General features: G+C 40.8%; 2 protein-coding genes across 13 annotated transcripts in view; one reads left to right on the plus strand and one right to left on the minus strand.

Moving 5' to 3' along the window:
* cnot1 (CCR4-NOT transcription complex, subunit 1) lies at positions 1 to 21,687 on the plus strand. Of its 12 annotated transcripts, none has more exons than XM_088340335.1 (49): positions 1 to 161; positions 2,130 to 2,428; positions 2,514 to 2,621; positions 3,169 to 3,267; positions 3,378 to 3,446; positions 3,552 to 3,606; positions 3,685 to 3,888; positions 4,641 to 4,809; positions 4,894 to 5,020; positions 5,096 to 5,206; positions 5,829 to 5,999; positions 6,149 to 6,276; positions 6,386 to 6,626; positions 6,782 to 6,901; positions 7,079 to 7,201; positions 7,279 to 7,430; positions 7,533 to 7,683; positions 8,085 to 8,298; positions 8,414 to 8,554; positions 9,253 to 9,377; positions 9,500 to 9,786; positions 9,860 to 9,938; positions 10,206 to 10,445; positions 13,064 to 13,204; positions 13,278 to 13,457; positions 13,522 to 13,638; positions 13,762 to 13,872; positions 13,946 to 14,023; positions 14,180 to 14,357; positions 14,428 to 14,579; positions 14,762 to 15,058; positions 15,146 to 15,286; positions 15,476 to 15,580; positions 15,675 to 15,794; positions 15,884 to 16,078; positions 16,219 to 16,361; positions 16,474 to 16,582; positions 16,688 to 16,857; positions 17,184 to 17,415; positions 17,488 to 17,736; positions 17,964 to 18,127; positions 18,202 to 18,319; positions 18,384 to 18,485; positions 18,614 to 18,787; positions 18,876 to 19,025; positions 19,102 to 19,282; positions 19,350 to 19,482; positions 19,552 to 19,686; positions 20,802 to 21,687. In XM_088340335.1, exons 2-49 carry the CDS (start codon positions 2,327 to 2,329, stop codon positions 20,878 to 20,880), a joined length of 7,170 nt encoding a protein of 2,389 aa, XP_088196461.1. In that variant the 5' UTR covers positions 1 to 161; positions 2,130 to 2,326; the 3' UTR covers positions 20,881 to 21,687. The 12 variants fall into 12 exon arrangements, with proteins under 12 accessions (XP_088196461.1, XP_088196466.1, XP_088196459.1 ...); XM_088340340.1 differs by having other exon boundaries at positions 14,449 to 14,579; XM_088340333.1 differs by having other exon boundaries at positions 9,860 to 9,937; positions 10,196 to 10,445.
* Positions 21,678 to 23,683, minus strand: part of setd6 (SET domain containing 6, protein lysine methyltransferase) — an 11,288-nt gene continuing 9,282 nt past the window's right edge. Inside the window, exons 8-9 of the mRNA XM_088340345.1 lie at positions 23,264 to 23,382; positions 21,678 to 22,175 (exon numbers count right to left, since the gene is read on the minus strand). Of these exons, the coding sequence (XP_088196471.1) occupies positions 21,861 to 22,175; positions 23,264 to 23,382 (434 nt within the window). The 3' untranslated portion in view covers positions 21,678 to 21,860. The remainder of the gene's footprint in view (positions 22,176 to 23,263; positions 23,383 to 23,683) is intronic.

Consider the following 23,683-nt stretch of genomic DNA (forward strand, 5'->3'; position numbering starts at 1 on the left):
CACATCTTGCGGCGAGAGCGCGCCGCGACGGTGACAGTCGCCATTTTATTTTGAAAATCACACTGTACTCGGAGGCGCTGCGACCCTCTTCCATTTCGCCCAAAGTTTGTTTGGAGAGAACGAAGGAGGAATGAACAACTAAATCACTCTCGTGAAGCATGGTGAGATTTGGAATATATGTACCCTTCTGTCAAGATCCTCGGCGGCCTGCGCTCACGTTGATTTTAACACGTATGGCAGCGATTTGAAATCAACAGGACGGTGGCTAGCAAACAGCGCTGGGGATGGACTATTTACTGGAGAGCAGCTGCTATATATTATCAAATTGTTCGAATTGATAGTCGTTTGAGTTTAATTCTAGCTCGGGGAGCTGTTTTTTACTGCACAAACTCTACTTGATGCCTCATGGAATTACAGTCGCGGTACTGTGTTGTAGGATTCATGATGCTCGCATATGAAGTGATTGCAGTCCCGTAAACTAGACGGGACTCGTCAGTGATGAGCTAATAATGCTAACGCTGCTTTTGGCCAATCCATAGTGATTCCCTCTTCGCCTTATAACCATTTTAATGACCACTTTTCTTGGGTTCCTTGCAAATTATTTTCACCGTACTTTTGTTATTTATTAAAACGTATTAATAGTTTAACCATAAGTTTGCGGCAAACGATGCTAACGTTGTCACTCGGGCCTTTTAGCTTTAGCGTGAGGTAGCGCGAGGCTCTACTTTATAACAATTCCTCGTATGTGCAACAATAATTATCATTATGAATGCAAGTCGCAGTTTAAAATGCCGTAATATTGTCACATTTTGCAAAACGAGTTAATCGTGCGGGGTTATTCAGTCGAGTTAGTACATCTTTATATGTTAGCTGCGTTAGCTAGGTGTGCTCTACATACGACTATGAGTCAAGTTCGAATTCTCTTAAACAGGTTTAACTTATGAATTGTTATTATAATGAGTAGTTATCAGAAATCATTAAAATTATAACTCCAATAGAGCACTTCTAAGTTTTTGCAGCAGTCTATGCCTAACATGTTTATACTTCGCGCTGAACATTTGCTTACTTTTGTCTATGCACTTGCTCTTTGTTTCACTGAGTTTTTCGTTTATTTTACTCTCTATAGTGAAATGTCTCCACGTGTATCTCTGTGTACGTTTGCATGTTTGATGAGATCGAGCTTCCGTAAGCATTTGTAGGAGTACAGGAGGTGTGTGCTCTTGATGGAGCAATCGGTTTTGCTTCGTGTTTTAGCTGAGCTGAGGCCTAGTGTTTGCAATGTGTACCGCCGTTCTAAGCTTCTAATTCAGCTCTACAATTAACTAGTCAATTAACCTTTCGCAGCAGCCCTCCGAATGGATCTGTATGAGTAAAGATTGTCACTTGAAATGGGGAATATCATCGAGCTGTCATGCACATACGCCTGAAAAATGGCTCGTTTCTTATAAATGTATTTTAAAGAACCATGATAAAAATACTAAAGAACCCCTACTACCTGAATCGCTCTTTAACCAAGACTAGGCCCCATAAGCAAAATATTCTCCAGTAAAGGATCACACGATTGTTCTGGAAACTGCTTAAAAAATACTCAGTTGTAATTACACTGTCAGACGGCTTTACACTTTCATTCATCATTGTTCACTGATCATTTGATTTAGGGAAATTCAAAACACTAGTCTTGCAAGGACATTGCCGTAGACTTCACTTTTATTTACTTTTCTTTCAGCCCTTTTCTTACCAAGGTGACAAGCAAAGCCTGTAATTGAATATTTTTAAATTAATACTAGTGTTTATTATTTATGACTAATTCTTCCATTAGTCACAGTAGTGTACTGCGAGCAACTAGACATTTGCAGTTAATCTAATGTGTGCTTCCAAACATTTCTCTGGATTGGCTCTATGGTTTTTACCGCGTCTTCAGTGGTGTCAACCAAAAAAGAACCCTATCTGCCACCTTAACAGAAGTTTAAAATAAAACTCCGAGATTTCTTTTCTGAGAGTTTTACCCTAAAAACTGTCCAGCAACAGTATTGAAGTCAATGGGACCCACAGAAACAATATTCCTACTTGTATATACTGATCCTCTGATTAGTTTGACTGTTTTAACCATTTTATCTTCTTTTTTTCAGATGCTGACATTTATTTTAAACTGAAAGACTACCTAGGACTGGGAGACTCTAACACAAAAGATCATTTGGACGTCAATATTTTTTTTTTACATTTTTGGGGGGGAGGGGTGGAAAAGTAACCTATTACTGAAGTGACTAAAGGGGAATAATGGTGATTTTGCGCCGTGCTCGGCCGCCTGCTTCCGCCCCAACCAGCAATGAATCTTGACTCGCTTTCGCTGGCTTTGTCTCAAATCAGCTATCTGGTGGACAATTTGACAAAGAAAAATTACAGAGCCAGCCAACAAGAAATACAGCATGTAAGTATTTTACAATAAATATATTTACTGTTGTGCGTAATTTTGATCCTCTAAGTTTTAGTGTCAATAATGTTTTTTTTTCCAGATTGTAAATCGTCACGGTCCTGAGGCAGACAGGCACTTACTTCGCTGTCTTTTCTCACATGTGGATTTTAGTGGCGATGGTAAAAGCAGTGGCAAGGATTTTCACCAGGTAATTAATATTTATATTTATTTTTTATTATTAATCATAAGTTATGGGAACTAAAATATGTGTAAGGAACAACACTCAGCCCCATGCAGACGTGCGCAGAAGCAGTCTTCTGAAAGGGTTCAGCAACATATTAAAGCATCCTGTAATTCGGCTACTATTTATGGTGGCATGGGAGGGTTTGGGTTGTAGGTTTTCAAATTCTAATGGCCACTGGAAAAATAAGACTTTCAGAAACCCGCTAAACTGTTTTAAAAGTTGTAATTTAAAAATGTATTTACTGCTCCCATTTCTCTCAGCTGAAACCCAAAATTTTAATTAAAACAAAGAAGATCTTTGTTAGACCCAATTCAGACTGATAATAGGAGAATGAATAGCTCCTTGTTTTTCATCGTATGCCACATGAAGTTTTTGCCTGTGAACATACTGCCTGTGTATGTTACTAGCATGTACTGTCTACTATATTTTTTGTTTGTCTTTGCTGGCCTTCACATGCCCTTGTTCTTTTTGCGGTCTCCTCCCTGGCATTTGTGTTTCAAACTTGCCCAAGACACAGTTTCTGATCCAGGAGTGTGTGTCGCTGATATCAAAGCCCAACTTTATCTCGACGCTGTGCTACGCCATCGACAATCCCTTGCACTACCAAAAGGTACGGAGCAGTTTTTGACCTAAACCTTGTCCATAATATTGTCCATGTTAGTATGCAACATTTTAAACATGTTCATTAGTAAATTGGGATTTTACACATTTTTGTTTCAGAGTTTGAAACCATCTGCTCACTTATTCACTCAACTCAGTAAAGTTCTTAAGCTCAGCAAGGTACAAGAGGTAAGCCACTTGAGCCATCTGTTGCAATTGGTGCAGCAAATAATTTAAAAAAAACTAAAAAAAAATGGATGAACATATATGAATGTTTTCTTTTCGACTTTATAGGTCATATTTGGCCTTGCACTGTTAAACTCTTTCAACACAGACCTTCGAGGATTTGGTAAGGAGTTTTAGATATAACTCAAGAGGGCTCATATCTTTCCCCCTGACATTATCATTTATTTATGTATTTGCTCAGCTTCCCAGTTCATAAAGCAGAAGCTTCCCGACCTCCTCCGGTCATACATCGACGCAGATCTCGGTGGAAACCAAGAAGGTGGCTTCCAGGACATTGCTATAGAGGTTTTACATCTGCTGCTTTCCCATTTACTGTTTGGCCAGAAGGGAGCTGGTGGAGTTGGGCAGGAACAGATTGAAGCCTTTTTGAAAACACTTTGCCGAGGTAAGTTGAGTCCTGCGTCTTGCCACGGCTAATAAGCTCAATTGCCTACAAATTAAGCACTTACATTTGTTCTTTTTAAATTGGAATGCTCTTAACCACAAAAATATTTTGCTGATTTTTATTTTAAATGCTTAGTTTGGTGAATATAGCCCCATATTTTGAAAATCTACTGATACCGTTCACATTAAAAAAATTGTTTTGTCAATTTGATTTTATTTAAAATGAAATTGGCCCTAGTAATCAATTATGTCACACTGAACTTTGTACAGGGTTGAAATGTTTTGCCTTTATTTTTCTACTAAGTGTTCCTAGAAAATAACTGGATGTTGTCATTGTTTGCAGACTTCTTGAATGTGGTTTGATTTACACTTACCGGTAATAATCCTTAATTGTTGGCTCAGATCACATTCTGTTAGTTTACTACTAAATGAACTACTTTCTGACCTTTTAAGACCAATTGTTTTTTCCTACAAAAACAATTTCAGGGTAGTAGTGGTGTGAATAAAAGTACTTTATGTATTGGTTTTCTTTCTTGTCACAAATAATTTTGAAATCAGTATTTGATTGAGACATTGGTATTAGTGTTTTGGAATGAACACATTGGTATGCTCAGTTTCACGAAGCTGCCCTGCTCAGTAAGATACCTAGATAACTTAACTTTGCGTATGTGACCAACTGCAATATTGTCACTCTTCCTGGGTGAATCTTGAGGTAAAACAAACCAATTAATTTTCATCCGTTTTTGTCTTAAGATTTTCCGCAGGAGCGCTGTCCTGTGGTGCTTGCACCACTGCTGTACCCTGAAAAACGGGACATTCTCATGGATAGGATCCTGCCCGACTCCGGGGAGTTAGCTAAGACCATAATGGAGAGTTCTCTTGCAGAATTCATGCAGGAAGTTGGCTACGGTTTCTGTGCCAGGTACCTATGCGTCTGTTTTGAATTGGCACCTGAGTTGCATTGGCTTAATTTGAAAGTATTGACATGGTTGCTCTTCGCCTTCAGTCTGGATGAGTGCAGAAACATAATCCTCCAGTATGGGGTGAGGGAAGTGACAGCTAGCCAAGTAGCCAGGGTCCTGGGCATGATGGCTCGTACCCACTCCGGCCTAACAGATGGTATCCCTCTTCAGGTTTGTTAGTTAGTTGCATACGACTTGACTCTGTAAAGTTCTATTCACTATACATTATTTTTCATCATATCATAGTCAATATCTGCTCCGGGAAGTGGCATCTGGAGTGATGGCAAGGATAAGGGTGACGGGTCACAGACCCACACATGGAATGTTGAGGTGCTCATCGATGTGGTTAAAGAAGTGGTAAGTTGACACTATTGTACAGCACTCATCAGATAAAGACACCTCACAATAACTTTTCAGTTTTGGTAAGAACTGTTGGTCATTAACATTGCGCAAAAATAATTTAGTGTGCAATTAACACTCTTGGACAAATGTATTATGCTGTGACTGATATGAGATTAAACAATTGTGCAGTGTCCTCTAAGACATTTGCTACTAAATAATTTTTGTAGTATTTTCTGTGGGAGCATTTAGTGGCCCGTTGTCGATTCATATCATGCATGGAATAAGGTTTGTCATTGGCCCGTCTTGATGGTACAGTTAAATGCTTTTAGAAATAATGAAAATGCACATCTGATTTTGGAATATTTTGCCTTATCGAAATAACTTTGGTTTATCCCAATAAACACACCTTGGTCAGAGTTGAAAACATGGTATACATCATATATATTTCTTGTCTCTTTATTTCAGATGAGACTTGTCAATTACCTTAACATTTATGGAGTGTATAGTTTGTTGTAGGTTCATCTGATACAAGACCTTTTATAAATTTGGTTTCTGAGGCTAACCATTTATATTAAAAAAGTACGTTTGTTTCTCGTCTGTTTTGTCTCTACCAACGTCTCCACTGTCAATCTTGTAGAATCCAAACCTGAACTTCAAAGAGGTGACATACGAACTGGATCATGCTGGATTCCTTATCCGGGACAGTAAGGGCTTGCATATAGTGGTTTACGGGATTCAACGAGGCTTGGGAATGGAGGTTTTTCCTGTGGATCTCATTTATCGGCCATGGAAACATGCAGAAGGACAGGTAACATTGCAAAACGATAACATTTAATTGGTGTGGTTTTATGTCCATTTTTCTGCAGTATTTTAAAATTGTTGCAGATTGTAAACTTGTGCCAATTATTCAACATTTTACTGTGAAAGTCTAAACATGTACATATATATATTTTTCAGTTATCATTCATTCAGCACTCTCTAATCAGCCCTGAAGTGTTCTGTTTTGCTGACTATCCTTGCCACACAGTGGCTATCGACATCCTTAAAGCACCACCTGAGGATGACAACAGGGAGATAGCAACATGGTATTGCATTGGTTCATTTGAAAGCAGCTTATTACTGTACCTACCGCAAGCCCTATACCTAATGCATACCCCACTGTACATTTATTTAATTTCTCTGGACCTATTCCAGGAAAAGTCTTGATTTGGTGGAAAGCCTGCTTAGGCTGTCAGAAGTTGACCAGTATGAGCAGGTGAAGCAGCTCTTCAGCTTCCCAATCAAGCACTGCCCGGATATGCTTGTTATGGCACTACTGCAGATCTCCACCTCCTGGCATACACTGCGCCATGAGCTCATATCTACCTTAATGCCCATCTTTCTGGGCAACCACCCTAACTCTGCAATCATTCTGCACTATGCCTGGCATGGACAGGTTAGTCCTGAATCTTTTCTTGCTATAACTGTCGTTTGGGGAGAGGGAGGCTGGGTGCGTGGGTGCAACTGTGCAACCACGCTCTAATATTTGGACCATATTTGTGTACACAATTTGTGCTATCACAAACCTGAGGGCTCCTTTTCTGTTTCTAGGGACAGTCTCCTTCCATCCGTCAGTTAATTATGCATTCAATGGCTGAGTGGTATATGAGAGGTGAGCAGTACGATCAGGCAAAGTTGTCTCGCATCCTGGATGTGGCTCAGGACTTGAAGGTTTGTCACGACACTTCAAAAACATTGAAACAGACAAGCCTATAGCACAATGGTCTATTTCATTCATTTTAATTTCAAAAGGATGAAGGTCATTGGATTTATTTAGATGGAGGGTTTCGGTCCCTTTTGTTTGAATAGGTTAACCTTTATATTAATATGATTTTGTTTGTCCTCCAGTCTCTCTCAATGCTGCTGAATGGTACTCCGTTTGCCTTTGTTATTGACCTTGCTGCACTTGCCTCTCGCCGTGAATACCTCAAACTTGATAAATGGCTGACTGACAAAATTAGGGAGCATGGGGTATGTTTCAATGTTTATTATTTAAACCACACATAACGGGACCCTGTGGATAAAATTTCATTTCTCATATCATTCAGGAACCTTTTATCCAAGCTTGTGTCACATTCCTGAAGAGGCGATGCCCGTCTATTATGGGGGGCCTAGCCCCTGACAAGGACCAGCCTAAAAGCTCACAGTTGCCTCCAGAGACCTTAGCTACCATGCTGGCCTGTCTTCAGTCTTGTGCTGGGTGAGAGCCTTCTGCTATTCAACACTTTTGCATGTGGTTTGTCTTGCTTGGCGTTTTTTGTGCAGTATTTCTAACCTCAATTGTTTTTTGTATTTCTCTTAGGAGTGTTTCGCAAGAGCTGTCAGAGACTATCCTGACCATGGTTGCCAATTGCAGCAATGTTATGAACAAAGCCCGTCAGCCACCACCTGGAGTTATGCCTAAAGGGCGGGCCCCGAGTACCAGCAGCCTGGACGCCATTTCACCTGTTCAGGTATCCGGATTTAAAGACTCATAACATTTTATCTATCTGGCTTCAATACATTGTCATGAATTGTAACATGTTATGACATAGAAAGGTGCATTTTATTCAGTATGGGCTAGAAGTATTTTCACACAACAATTTGATAACATGTTTTCTTATTCTCAACTATAACTGTAGGGTTGTGTGCTCTTTGTACTAAACTAAATTACCATAAAGTTCAGTTGTTGCTGTATCACTATGACATAGTCCCTTCCCAGAAATCCAGAATATTTGAAGATGGGATAGGTGTTTTATATAATAAGAAACATTGTTTGAAAGCTGTTTTACTATGTCCAATGTGGACATAGTTAAAAAAAATACATAGAAGATATTACACAAATTATTGAAATTCTTTCTCTTGCATCTGTTAGATGGATCCTCTTACTGGGATTGGCTCCTTGAACCTAGGCGGCACAGCCACCTCCCACACGCAGAGCATGCAGGGTTTCCCCACCTCCCTTAGTTCTGCTTTTAGTAATCCACAATCGCCAGCAAAAGCATTTCCACCACTGGCAAACACCAATCCCAGCACACCATTTGGTGGTATTGGCAGCTTGTCCTCCCAGCTTCCTGGTATGGACTCTGGTACTGTGCTCTTCCTAATGGTTTCATTTTATAACATTGGAAGTCATCTGTTCGACACCCAAAATGGTTTATTTTAAGCACGGAATGAAACTTCTGTTTTTTTTTTCCACCCCAGGTCCTTTAGGCTCTGGCATTGGCACCGGCATTGCTTCTAGTCTCGGAATGCCAGCAGTCAGCACTGATCCATTCAGTACAAGAAAGATGAGCACACCGAGTCTGAACCCACCTACCTTCCAGCAGAGTAAGATGAAGGCCTGTAAGTGGCGGTTGTAGGGGTGTGACTGAGAGCCCCGCTCTGCGCTGCTCAGCACTGTTATCTCCTCTTCAAATGTCTTACTGAAGTTATAATTTCAAACCTACATCAGAATGACATTTTGGTCTTGAGGAAATTAAGCATACAATAACAGTCATTTCTAGATATTTCTGCTCGATGCACTTGCAGAGGAAATACAGGCCAGTCTTCCATTCCTTGTCTGCTTAAGCTGACAGCCCCACTTTAGTCAATTTCATGTATTTAGCTTTGTGAACATGCAGTTGTTGAGGGGCATCTCAAATTATTTTACTGATTCATTAAATGGAAAATAATATTTGAATCGTTTTATTTTCTAAACAACTTAAAATTCACTCATCACATCTTTAGAGAAATATTGGGCACAGCCTTCTAAGGTAAAAATGGGTTAGAAGTCATTTATGTTTATCAGCAACAAGGTTACTAATCAAAGGCTGCGTTTGAATAATATCAAGATTGATGCAGATTTGAGGTACTTGATGTGTGATTCTAAAAAAGCACAACTACTGGTATTGGAACAACAATTGGAACAACTTGTATATTATATTTCTTTGAGATGCACCTGTTCAAACATGTGATTTTCTATGCGGTAAAATGTGGCTTATGCTTTGCTCATCGGAAATCCTTGACTTCCACCAAATCTCAAGAAAAAAAAATCTTTCCAGCGGACTTATCTCAGGTTTGGCCAGAGGCAAACCAGCACTTTAGCAAGGAGATAGATGATGAAGCCAACAGTTACTTCCAGCGCATTTACAACCATCCACCTCACCCGACAATGTCTGTGGATGAAGTAAGTCAATTTATGTATTGTTTGTGAATAAATAATTGTATGCATTGAGTGGATTTAAAGACAATGTTTAACATTGATCCGATTTTTTTTTTTTTTTTTTTTTTTTTTGCTACCACCTACAGGTTCTAGAAATGCTGCAGCGCTTTAAAGATTCTACCATCAAGAGGGAGCGGGAAGTGTTCAATTGTATGCTTAGGAACTTGTTTGAGGAGTACCGCTTCTTCCCCCAATACCCGGACAAAGAGCTACACATTACAGCCTGCCTATTTGGTGGCATAATTGAAAAAGGTCTTGTGACCTACATGGCCCTTGGCCTTGCTCTCAGATATGTGCTTGAAGCATTAAGAAAACCCTATGGATCCAAGATGTATTACTTTGGAATTGCTGCCCTGGACCGCTTCAAAAACAGGTAGTTAAAATGTTTTATTAATTCCACAACTGTCTGTTTTTCCAGCTAATTGGTGAATGTCATGTTCTTTTAGATTAAAGGATTACCCCCAGTATTGCCAACATCTTGCTTCAATTGCTCATTTTCTGCAATTTCCACATCATTTACAAGAGGTAACTAGGTTTCCTTAATTTAAGTTGCAACCTTTTTGGCCTTGTGTGCATTGGGTAGATTTTTTTTTCAGATTGAATCCTTATATTAAACTACACAATTGCATAGATGCCAAAGGTTCAAGCAAAATTGCAATACATGTTCTTTTTAAATTGCACTAAATCCCCTTCTGAATTTGTTTAGCCTTATTACTATTGTTGATAGGGAGAGGCTACTGAAAGATAGATTAAATCCTACGCTCTGCATCTTCCAATATCCTGTGTGTGCAGTATATTGAGTATGGCCAACAGTCACGGGACCCCCCGGTGAAGATGCAAGGCTCCATCACCACCCCAGGCAGTCTGGCACTGGCGCAGGTTCAAGCACAATCCCAACAACCTGGTGTTCCAAAAGCACCGCAGCCAGGACAGACAAGCACCCTTGTCACGACCACTACCACCACTACTACAGCCGCTAAGACAACCACCATCACAAGGCCAACACCCAGCAGCTTCAAGAAGGACGTGCCTGTGAGTTTAAGTGTTAAAGGTTGACCAATTATTGGGCGGGCTGATTATTCTTACTGATATTTTAGAATTTAAATGATTTTGAGTTGATGCTAAGCTTCATTTTAATTCCTGCACTCCTAGTTTTTGGTTTCAGTAAAAGAGTCATGTAAGTTGTTTTGAAATTCCAATTTACCTTAAGTTTTAGGGAGCTATTTAAGTTTTAATGTACATTTTTATACGAGCTGCTGCTAAGCCTAATTTTATTTCCCGCACTATTAGTTTTTGGTTCAAGTGAAAGATTTATCATGTTAGCCATGTCGAAACTCAAATTTATTTACGGTCCTGTAAAAGGTTTGAGATCTATTTACCGCGAATTCCGGACTATAGAGCGCACCTGATTATAAGCCGCACCCACCACATTTTAAGAGGAAAACCGATTTTGTACTTACACAAGCCGCACCTGTAAATAAGCCGCATGCGCCCACATTAAAAAATGTAACACAAAATTAACCCAAACCCGTCTTTAAATCCCGCGATTGAAACTAAATGTCCTTCATTAAAGTACACAGTCCAAAAATCACAGCCGGCAAAATAAACGGAAAATGATACCGGTACTTAAGGTTTGATGCAGACTTGCAGAGTCCGGGCCCCATTGAAAGTAATCCAAGGAAAAAAGTGTATACAGTGAAACCTCGGTTTTCGAACGCCTCTCAGTTCGAACAAATCGGTTCTCAACCAAAAATTTCGAGTAATTCTTGCTTCGCTTTCCGTTCAAAAAAAATCGGGAGTTCGAACGCCGGTACGCTAGGGTGCGATGCTGAGCGGCGTACGGGTGTAGATTGCCCCCACCCTTCGTGAAGAACTGTTATGACGTGCGCGCGCACTTCTTTTTGCTTTCGCTTTAGATATATGTGAACGGTGAAGTGTTTTAGCCCCTAATTATGCCTCCGAAGAAGGTCGGTGCAAGCAGCAAAGTTGCTACAGGTGAAAAAAGAAGGGTAGTGCGTACAACTATTGCATTTAAGAAAGAAATAATAGCAAAATATGAAGGTGTGCGAGTTTCCCTTCTTTCGAGGGAATAGAGCATGGCTTCTGCAGACCTTCACAAAGATAAGAAATCCTATTCATAATTCTTTTCTTCATCTTTTAACCGCTCACCACTTTTTGTGGAGACCCGGGTGCTAAATGACGTATAAACGACCTTTTTTTAGTTGTACACGTTCATGTTAGCGTAATCTTTCGTACGGAAGAGTAAGCTAACGCGAACGTACGATTAGCCTGGGTTAGCTTCATGTTTACGTTCATGGTAAGCATTCAGGGTGTTGGAGCGGATTAAAACAATTTTACATTACTTTTAATGGGAAAAACGATTTTCGGTGATCGAGCAAATCGGTTTTCGAACAGTGTTCTGGAACGGATTATGGTTGAGAACCGAGGTTCCACTGTATTTCCAAAGGTAAGGGTGGGAAAAATATATATCCACTATTGTCTGCCGCGTACACAAACAGGTCTGTCTGTTCCTCACCTTTACCCCACTTACCGTCACCCCGCGTTTGTTCCGCCCCTTCTTTTTCATTCGCCCGTGCAAAACATATCAGAATAAGTGTCTAAAATAAATACAAATATATACATTACAAAAATATACAGTTGCAAATACATATCATACATGGTTACACATATTTACAAAGAAAGACGGTACCCTGAGAGCGTTTTCAAAGCTTTAATATTAATAATAACATAACTTTCTTCCCAAACGGTGCCTGTGACGGGGCAGTTAATGGTAGCAACACGCTCGCAACACAGTAAACGGATTAAAAAACAAACCGTACTTGTAAAAATCAAGGTAAACCGTCCTCATCTTCCTCCTTAGAACTGAAGCCGTCAAAGTCGTCTTCCTCAGTGTTGGAAAGAAACTTTGTCATATAGACGCTGTCCCACGCTACCTTATTCCAAAACACACTAGCAACATGCTCGCAACACAGTAAACGGGTCTGTTAAAAAAATATACCGTACTTGTAAAAATCTCGGTAAACCGTCCTCATCTTCCTCATGTGCTGCGTCATGTGCCTTTCTCTTTGCATTTTGCATGATGAGGGTATGTTTGCGTTAATTTAATTTGTGCACAAGCCAAGAAGTTGCAGTCTTCCTTGGCGCATATATTCCACCGGTCTAAATCTTTCCTTTTGTACTCAAGCGCCGCTGGGGGCCGTTGGAAAAATTACATAAATTGGCAGCATCACTGAATAAGCCACAGGGTTGAAAGTTTGGGGAAAAAGTCGCGGCTTATAGTCCGGAATTTACGGTAAGTTTTATTTGAAATTCTAACGAATATTCTTTTTTTCTTTTTGCATAATTAAAAATTCTTAAAAATTCGCAATTTTTTTAAGCTTTTACAGGAAATTATCTGTTATCAGCCTCCTCATTACTAATAATTGGTATCAGCCCTGAAAATCTCATATCGGTCGATCCCTTCTTAGCATCAACAGTGACACATTACTGTGTACCTCAGAAAATCATGAATGTTAATTTTATAATTAATTAAAGAGAATGATCATGAACTATGAACCACAATGTCGCTATAATTTTTCAATTTGTCATTGGCAATTTCTACACTATGGTGTATGTTTTTCCGCTTGCAGCCCTCCATAAATACTACAAATATAGATACACTATTGGTGGCCACTGATCAGACGGAAAGGATTGTAGAACCACCAGAGAATGTCCAGGAAAAGATTGCTTTCATCTTCAATAACCTTTCTCAGTCTAACATGACACAAAAGGTAAAGGATGGAAATATCAATGTCATTGACTGTAATATAAGATGTACTTATGTAATCCTTTTTTTAACACAAGGTGGAGGAGTTAAAAGAGACCGTGAAGGAAGAGTTCATGCCATGGGTTTCTCAATATCTAGTGATGAAGCGTGTCAGCATTGAGCCCAACTTTCACAGCCTATATTCCAACTTCTTGGACACTCTCAAGAATCCTGAGTTTGTCAAAATGGTTCTTACAGAGACATACAGGAATATCAAGGTTGGCTATTTGTGGGAATCATTAGGAATATTGCTCTTTTGTTAAATTATTTATTTTTGGGTAGGTTTTGTTGACATCTGACAAGGCGGCTGCCAATTTCTCTGATCGCTCATTGCTGAAGAACCTGGGTCACTGGCTGGGCATGATTACACTTGCCAAAAACAAGCCTATTCTACATACAGTAAGCTAACTGTGCTAAAATATTTTGTTCAATTACTCTATCAGTTGAATCTATATACTGCCTAATCTTTTTTTCCTCGCAAATTAAGATGGCTCATAGTTCTCTGCCTCTTCTTTTTTTTAGGATCTGGAAATTAAGTCGCTGCTACTGGAAGCCTATGTAAAAGGCCAACAAGAGCTACTTTACGTAGTTCCATTTATTGCCAAAGTTTTGGAGTCCAGCTTGCGAAGCATGGTGCGCATCACTAATTGAAATTAATTGTAGCACTGTTAGGCTTCACCTTTAACGTTTACATTTTTATTTTTAGGTATTTAGGCCGCAAAATCCTTGGACCATGGCCATCATGAATGTTCTGGCAGAGCTACATCAAGAACATGACCTGAAGGTGATTTTTCTTGTCTCATAAGCCAAAAATACCTTTTGAGTCTTATATATTCTATAACTGTCCTAAATATTTTCAAAACCATGGCTAAACTTTGTATTTAATAGTAATTGGCAGTATCTGAGAATCTGCAGAGATGATATTTATGTTTTACTTCAGCTCAACCTGAAATTTGAGATTGAAGTGCTCTGCAAGAACCTTTCCCTGGACATCAATGACCTGAAGCCTGGGAACCTGTTGAAGGACAAAGACAAGCTTAAGAGCCTTGACGAGCAGCTGTCAGCACCAAAAAAAGAATCTAAGCCACCCGATGAAATGCTCCCAGTTTCTACATCGGGTAAATATAGTTTTTAGAACAACTAAGTACTATAACCAATTTCTAAATATCATTTTCTTGTGACCAACAGGAGACTTTGTTCCATTTTCAGCCCCACCTTCCACTCCAGCTGCTACTACTACTTGCACAACAACGGGGCCCCCAACCCCACAGTTCAGTTATCACGACATCAATGTGTATGCCTTGGCAGGCTTGGCACCACACATTAACATAAATGCAAATGTAAGTTTGGCTGCAACAGGTCTACAGGTTTATTAATGAGTAACTCAAAAATTATAAATACATTGGACGCACATATTCATGGTTGGAAGCCTGAAGATGTGTGTATTTGTAAATGTTACAAAAAGCATGTTCCATTTCAATCACCCTCTGTATTGAGTCGCTACTACTGTTCTTCTCTTCAGATTCCTCTTCTTCAGGCCCATCCACAGTTAAAGCAGTGTGTGAGGCAATCAGTTGAGCGTGCTGTTCAGGAGCTTGTGCACCCTGTTGTTGACCGTTCCATCAAAATTGCCATGACCACATGTGAGCAAATCATTAGGAAGGACTTTGCACTGGATTCTGAGGAGTCCCGCATGCGTGTGGCAGCTCACCACATGATGAGAAATCTAACTGCTGGCATGGCCATGATCACTTGCCGCGAGCCCCTGCTCGTCAGTATAGCTGCTAATCTCAAGAACAGTTTTGCGGCTGCACTGAGGGTAAAATCAGTTTTGCTGCTTTCCATTCAGTTAACATCTTAGTTTCTCTGGCAAATTGTTGATCTAAGGTTCTTATTCCTATGCCAGGCACCAACTCCGCAGCAGAGGGAAATGATGGAAGAGGCTGCTGCTAGGGTTGCCCAGGAAAATTGTGAATTGGCGTGCTGTTTCATTCAGAAGACGGCAGTAGAGAAGGCTGGTCCTGAAATGGACAAGAGACTTGCCACAGTGAGTCACATTCAAGAATCTCTGCACTTACTCTTTTTAAATTGGGATTTCAAGTCCTTTTCTTTATGTTGACATTTTTTTTTTTCATTCCTTTTCTCCCCATCAGATCTTTGTTTCCTTTCTATAAGTAATTAAAACATTGCTCCTCTTTGCCTCACCCGGTATGTTTCTTTTTAACTTGCCACACAGGAGTTTGAGTTGAGAAAACATGCTCGTCAAGAAGGACGACGTTACTGTGATCCAGTGGTTTTGACTTACCAAGCGGAACGTATGCCAGAACAGATACGCCTTAAGGTAAATAATTGACGGATGACTTAACTTTGGTTTCAGCTTACTGTTAAGGTATGGATTCTCCTTACGCTGCACATTCAATGTTTTTAATTTTCAGGTGGGAGGAGTCGACCCTAAGCAGCTTGCTGTATATGAGGAGTTTGCAAGAAATGTTCCTGGTTTCTTACCCAGTAATGATCTTTCTCAACCAACGGGTTTCCTTGCTCAACCAATGAAGGTGAGTCACTGTTACGTGTGTTAAATAAATACACACAAATTGCTCATCAGAAAATGGTGTTTTTTATTGCATTTGCGTTTTGTCAACAGCAACAAGCGTGGGCCACAGATGATGTTGCACAAATCTATGATAAGTGTATGGCAGACCTGGAGCAGCATCTTCATGCCATCCCTCAAGCGCTCTCAATGAATCCCCTGACACAAGCCCTGCGGAGCCTGCTGGAGACTGTGGCATTGGCCAGAAACTCAAGGGATGGTATTGCAGCTCTTGGGCTACTGCAGAAGGTAGGGCACGAAACTCCAGATGATCAAGTGGAAATTTCCATGTAGAGAGAATGTTTTAAGCAGTTTTACGCCAAACACATTGTCTTTTTATTGCACCCTTTAAATTTATTTTTGAACCTATAATTATCTCCTATTGGCAGGCTGTTGAAGGCCTTCTGGATGCTACTAGTGGGGCTGATAATGACTTGCTCCTCCGGTATCGGGAGTGCCACCTGCTGGTTCTTAAAGCCCTCCAGGATGGGCGTGCCTATGGACCACAATGGTGCAACAAGCAGATCACCAGGTTAGAGTTGAGAGTTAATTCCACGTAGATTATGTAAAGTGTATTTGTGACTGCTGCAGTCTCACCTATTAAGTTGGAATAAAATGTTTGAGTGTATGTTTCTGATTGACAGGTGTCTAATTGAATGCCGAGACGAGTACAAATATAATGTTGAAGCGGTGGAGCTCTTGATCCGAAACCATCTTGTGAATATGCAGCAGTATGATTTGCACCTTGCCCAGGTACAATAAATCTACGCGTGAAATTGTCGAACTCTAAAATAGACAGGATCTGGCAAATTGTGGCAATCTCGGTTAACTGTTTCATCCTTTTTTTTTTGCCTGCAGTCGATGGAGAATGGACTTCACTACATGGCAGTGGCATTTGCCATGCAGTTAGTAAAGCTGCTGCTAGTAGACGAGCGCAGCGTCAGCCACGTCACCGAAGCAGACCTCTTCCATACTATTGAGACTTTAATGAGGACTTGTGCACATTCTCGAGCAAGTGCACCTGAAGGGTAAGTTAGAGGGTGGAAGTGCACTTCTGCCACTTTGCAAACATACATTTTTTTTTAAAATTTTTTAGTGTGAAGGAAGGTTGGGTGAAACTGCTTAAAACTTTTACTTTCTGTTCTTTGCCTGGAGACATTACTACTAAATTAGTAATTAAGGGATCCAAACACATAAAACAAGCAATTATGGACGTCAAACTATCATTGGCAGCTCTGGAATGTATTCACGGCATAAATGGAGAGTCAATATTGACTCTTATTTTGGGAAAATTGAACACCACAACATAGAGTTGCAAGTTCATTGTTTAAATGTGTTGGTAATGTGTTCCCAGTCTTCCCCAGTTGATGGATGTAGTCCGCTCCAACTATGAGGCTATGATTGACCGGGCCCACGGTGGACCAAACTTCATGATGCACTCTGGGATCTCCCAGGCTTCGGAGTATGACGATCCCCCAGGTCTGCGAGAGAAGGCTGAGTATCTTCTCAGGGAGTGGGTCAACTTGTACCACTCGGCTGCTGCTGGCCGAGACAGCACCAAAGCGTTCTCAGCCTTTGTTGGCCAGGTAAACAGCCGCTCATTAAAATGTGAAGATTACTATCATTGTGATTTGTTTCACCATCTGATGTCGTCACAGATGCACCAGCAGGGCATTCTTAAGACTGATGACCTGATCACGCGTTTTTTCCGGCTTTGCACTGAGATGTGCGTGGAGATCAGTTACCGTGCACAAGCTGAACAGCAGCACAACCCTGCAGCTAGCGCAGCCATCATCAGAGCAAAGTGCTACCATAACCTGGACGCGTTTGTTCGACTCATAGCACTCCTTGTCAAGCATTCTGGAGAAGCTTCCAACACAGTGACCAAGATCAACCTCCTCAACAAGGTACAACTCATTGTACATGCACATGGTTGTCTGAAGTTTCCAATCTATTTTTGTTCCTAAGCAGTGTAATAAAATAAGTGACCTAGCAATAGTGTGTATACCTTTTTGTGGTCATATATTCTTACTGTGCTGCACACACAAGGTAACTGCTATTAGTAACCTCCCCTAATAAGAAAAAGACCCAGTCGACAAATTCCACCTCTGAACACAAAGTGTTTCCCCAAAAGGTGCTGGGAATCGTTGTTGGGGTGTTGATCCAGGATCATGATGTCCGTCAGACAGAATTTCAGCAGCTGCCCTACCACCGCATTTTCATTATGCTCCTTTTGGAGCTCAACGCTCCGGAGCATGTCCTGGAGACCATTAATTTTCAGACGCTCACTGCCTTCTGGTAAGACGTGCAACCGCCTGGGCAGGAGACTCCCGTGAAGTTTATTAAAATGTCCTTGTATCCTTTCTTTTTAGTAACACCTTCCATATCCTGAGGCCCACTAAGGCTCCAGGTTTTGTGTACGCTTGGCTTGAACTGATATCTCATCGCATTTTCATCGCCCGCATGCTTGCGCACACACCACAGCAGAAGGTTTGATATGTTTTCATAATGCGTGACAACTGTCATCCGTGTCTAAATGTTTTGTACCTTACAGGGTTGGCCAATGTACGCACAGCTGCTCATTGATCTTTTTAAATACCTAGCACCTTTCCTGAGGAATGTAGAGCTCAACAAACCTATGCAAATCCTCTATAAGGTATGCTGAGAAACTATGCGTTGTACTGTTTTACCTGCCTTTTCTATAAATGCCTGATTTTATTTTTTGTACAGTATTTTGTATGCAATGGGTGTTGTTTTTAAGTTTTATTTCTTGTTTTGTTTCAGGGCACATTGAGAGTACTGCTGGTTCTTTTGCACGACTTCCCTGAGTTCTTATGTGATTACCATTACGGGTTCTGTGACGTCATCCCGCCCAACTGCATTCAGCTTCGCAACCTCATCCTCAGTGCCTTCCCACGCAACATGAGGCTACCCGACCCCTTCACACCCAATCTCAAGGTATTCGTACAAAGGCTTACCATCACCAGATTAACCAGAGAATTACGGACCAATATTGGCTTCTCTATCATGTTTTTGTCATGTACAGGTGGACATGCTGAGTGAGATCAACATCGCTCCTCGCATCCTCACCAACTTCACAGCCGTCATGCCTTCCCAGTTCAAAAAGGATCTGGACTCGTATCTGAAAACACGTTCCCCAGTCACTTTCCTCTCAGAGCTGCGCAGTAATCTACAGGTTAAATCCGTTTTTCTCTTTTTCTTTGAATGAAGTGTCAACTGTTGGAAATGTAACATTTTTGTTTGTCTGTCAGGTTTCGAACGAGCCAGGAAACCGCTACAACATCCAGCTGATAAATGCATTAGTCTTGTATGTGGGCACCCAGGCCATCGCACACATTCACAACAAAGGCAGCACACCCTCAATGAGCACCATCACTCACTCTGCACACATGGACATCTTCCAGAACCTGGCAGTGGATCTTGACACAGAGGGTAAATTTACAGGGTGAAAGGTGACTGGTGATCTAAACATTGACACTGAAAACGTGATGTTTTTCAGGACGTTACCTGTTTTTGAACGCCATTGCAAATCAGCTGCGCTACCCGAACAGCCACACGCATTACTTCAGTTGCACCATGCTCTACCTGTTTGCCGAAGCAAACACTGAGGCCATCCAGGAGCAGATCACCAGGTCGGGCACAATCCAATTGCACACATGACATAAACAAAACAAATGTTATTAAACAACCTCCTCACTTAGGGTTTTGTTGGAAAGGCTGATTGTGAACCGACCTCACCCATGGGGTCTCCTCATCACTTTCATCGAACTCATCAAGAACCCTGCCTTCAAGTTCTGGAGCCATGACTTTGTTCACTGTGCCCCTGAGATTGAAAAGTAGGTGTAGGTCTCTACAATAAGTGTATTTTGAAGAGTTTTTCTTCTCTAAAAAAGAAAGTTTATTAATAATTGCCTCCTAGTAGTAAAAAACACGATTTCTTAAAAAATATATACTTATTCTAATAACAAGCAAAAATAATTGATCTATCATATAGCAGTGATTTTTTTTTTAAATACACGCAGATATAAATGTGTGTGTGTGTGTATTTGACATAACATGAACCTCACCCTGATGACGCTGACATAATAGTCTGCCATCTTTTTTTGCTACGAGTACCCAAAGGACCAAAAACCTTTCTTTTGTCGTTTCCCGCCCCAAGTTTTATTTTTCAAGTTTTATTCCCATGTTTTTTTTGCTCTTTTTTTTCCATTTGTGCTTCTCTAGTTGGTGTAATCATTATGGTAGGTAGTGTAGAGTATATAATTATTTATTTGGCCCAATGTTTCCTCCCACATTCCAAAAAAACACACATGTCGGGTTAATTGGCCAATCCAAATTGTCCCTAGTGTGAATGAGCGAGTGATTTGTCTGTCTCTGTGTGCCCTGTGACTGGCTGTCCCCCGCCCACTGCCCGTAAATAACTGGGATGGGCTCTAGCACCTCCGCAACCCTACTGAGGATAAGCGGTGCAGATGATGGATGGATGGATGTTTCCAAGAAATTACACTGCCTACTAGAGGTTAGTCGGGCTTTTTTTTTTTTTTTTTTTAGACCAGATCTAAGTCAGAAAGTTAACTTGATTTGAGGGACCAGGCGCAAATTTTGCCATGCAGCGCCGCAAGCAGCACACACGCCAAGCAGTGTGCATGATGTGCAGATCCTCTGGAAAAAAAAAAAAACATAAATCGCATAATTAATGGATTAAAACAAACAAAATAGCGAGTCAAAATCCCAGCCTGACTTAATGATTGACCCAAGAGCTTACCTCTACTGCCTACTATAGTTCCTTTTAAATGCCCACTTCAGAAATGATTTACATAATCTAGAATCAAACCAGATTTAGTTGTCCTTTGATTGCTGTTAAATCTAGATCTCACTGCTGAAACCTGGTTACTTGCTGGCAACCTTTGTCAGCTTCGATATGTTGAAATTGCCGCCCTTTCTTCGTCAGGTTGTTCCAGTCGGTGGCTCAGTGCTGCATGGGTCAGAAGCAAGCCCAGCAGGTGATGGAAGGAACTGGTGCCAGTTAGCCTGGCACAGATTCAGCTCGTAAACCTCGAGAGGGAATAAAAAAAAAATACACGTACGCACCTCCCCCTTCACTGTTGGCAGCACTGGATAAACTGGCAACCAGTCTTTGTTGATAAACAAGGACTTGAGGACTACTGCTCCAGGTTCTGAAGATTTACACTTTTTTGTTGATGCCGTTTGGAGCAGTGTTGAAGGAGAAATGGATTTGTGAAATGTTGTTAAATACTTTTTTTTTTAATGTAAATATGGGTGGGGGATAGAAGAATCTAAATGGAGAGTGAGGGACATGTCATGTAAAAGGTACACTGACGTGTTGAAACACCTGAACATAATTTCATTATACCAAAGTTTTTGGTTTCCTTCCCTCCCAAACATGCTTTTGGCCCTCATATTGTTTGCTCAGAAGCTGAAAGCAAAAATGAAGAAAAAACGTTTTTCCACCCCCTCTCTCGTTGAGGACCCGAAGATGTAGTTTATTCTCCAGGAGGTTGTCCTTTTTGTGTTGTCAGATGGAGATGCTTTACAGATGGTTTACCGGTGGGTGGTGCTGACTCTTCTCTCTTTCTGGCACTTGTAAAATTGTGCAAAGTGAAAATGGTTGAGCTTATATCTTGACAATTTGTACAAAGATTCAAATTGAAGAACATCCGAAGGACCAATACAGCCCATTTTGTAACATTTTGAATGTTTTGTAAATGTATTGGTCCATGTGTATTTTGTAGTCCTTTCTAGTTTGCCTTTAGTTCTTGCTACTTAATTGCAGTATGCATACACACAGTTAATAAAGCATTCAATCTGCAGAACAAGGAATGAATTTATTTTCTCTTAAAATATATTGACAAAAAAAAAACATGTTTCTGTAATTTGAGTCCTTTGTGGAGTAGTTTACAGAGCCTGTAAAAAATAAACACCTAGTGTGACCTTTAATCCAAAGAACGACACTTTTACATAATTGATGCAGTTGGGGACAGTTCCCTGTTCAATTCTTTGTGAGCGCAATGACTTTATCCAAAATGCTTTTCTGTCCATACCGAACCTGCAACGCATTCCTTTGTCTCCTGTTCAATCTTGCTAGTGAAGCCTGATCCTCTATCAGGTCTTGGTCCCGTTCCACATCAAGATAGCCTCTCACCGTCAAACGAGCTGCTTCATGGATGAGCCGCTTCCACTTGGTCTTTAAACCTGGAAGCCCATCATTAGAAAATGCCAGAGAAATGGCCTCCTCGTCTTCATCGTCCTCCCATCCATTGTTGTCTTTCAAGTCCATAAACTCCTCCCTGGACATGCACAGCATCTAATACAACACATCACACGAATTAAAGCTATTTTCCCCTCCAATTTCAAATGAAGGCATGCAACACATCCATAGGCTTTTTCACTTGTGTAGACTGTAATAATTTAAGAGCAGTGACCAGAAATATTTTACTGGGTAATTTGCTAATCAAATAAATTCATAGTTTTAAAGGCAATAATAATAATAAAAAAAAAAACACAACCTTCTCATTTGGTACTAAACGAGTAACTAATCACTGTGTAAAGAATAACCTAAATACTGAAATCATTTACTCTTAAAGAGCTCATTGTGAAAATCTATATCTAACCTGGTCGTATCCCTCGAATGGGGGGACCGACAGCAAGACAAACACATACAAAAATAAAAGAAAAAGGTAGCAAAAAATGTGACCATGGCCAACCCAAATGCCCAAACAAGTTAAGCACCTCGGCACCCAAGTTGGTCATGCTTTCGTCACTCGGGTCAGGGTGACACAACACACTCTTCAACAACAGGGCCCGACAGCTTTCACTGGTTTACCCCTGCTGCATCATACAGGTGCCCTGCCCATTCCTTAGAACGCGTCCAAACATCCCACTATCCTTTCACAATACCTCTCCAATCATTCCTATTACCAACAATAGCTCGAGCTTCCAAGAGATTTAGACTCATTTCCTCCAGTGCACTCATAACACCATCCATCCACGTCAATCGCGGCCTTCCTCCTTGTCTCCTTCCATTTACTTCTGCTCTGTAGGTCCTCTTCGACATTCGCTCCTCATCCAATCCTCTTCATGTGTCCAAACCAACCGAGTACTCTCTTATCCACACGCTTGCTCAGTTCCACTACCACTCCAGTTCTGGCTCTCACAATTTCATTTCTCATTCTATCCAATCTTGTCACTCCTAACGTACTCCATGTACACATTAAACGGCCATGGAGACATCTCACACCCCTGTCTCACACCAGTCAACACAGGGAACCACTCACTTGTCTCACTCCCTACACATGCTCTGCTGTTCACATAACTCTTCAATGCTTCCAACAACATTCCACCCACTCCATACATTACTATCAAATCTATGAAAAGTGAAAAAAGAATTCTCACCTTGAGCACACTGTGTAGCTCCATGTCTGTGAGGCAACCCTGTTTTCCAAACACAAATGCGCCTTTATCCTTTAACAACTCCCAAATCTCCTTTAATAGCTGAGGATCCCCATCTGGCTCTGTAAGTCAAAACATTATTTTTTTATAGTCCTGCCTCTATATTTTGGGTTATTGTTGCTGCCCTAAATCTGGTGCAAATACATCAGGGGTGTTGAAATAATTTAAGCTTGGGGGCCACATTGTAGAACAAAATATCACTGAGGCCAAACTGATAAATAAATGGCAAAAAACTGCTTCAGCTTGTAGGCTGAGTCATTTCAGAAGCTCACAATTAAGTTATGATTCAGGCATGTCAGATTTGATTTAAAGCGATTGAGGGGTTTTTCCTCATCTTGTTCCTTCAACTAGAGAAAAGCAGAC

This window comes from Urocampus carinirostris, chromosome 7 (assembly GCF_059441175.1).
Source record: "Urocampus carinirostris isolate Australia breed hairy pipefish chromosome 7, RoL_Ucar_1.0, whole genome shotgun sequence".
Lineage (NCBI taxonomy): Eukaryota > Metazoa > Chordata > Actinopteri > Syngnathiformes > Syngnathidae > Urocampus > Urocampus carinirostris.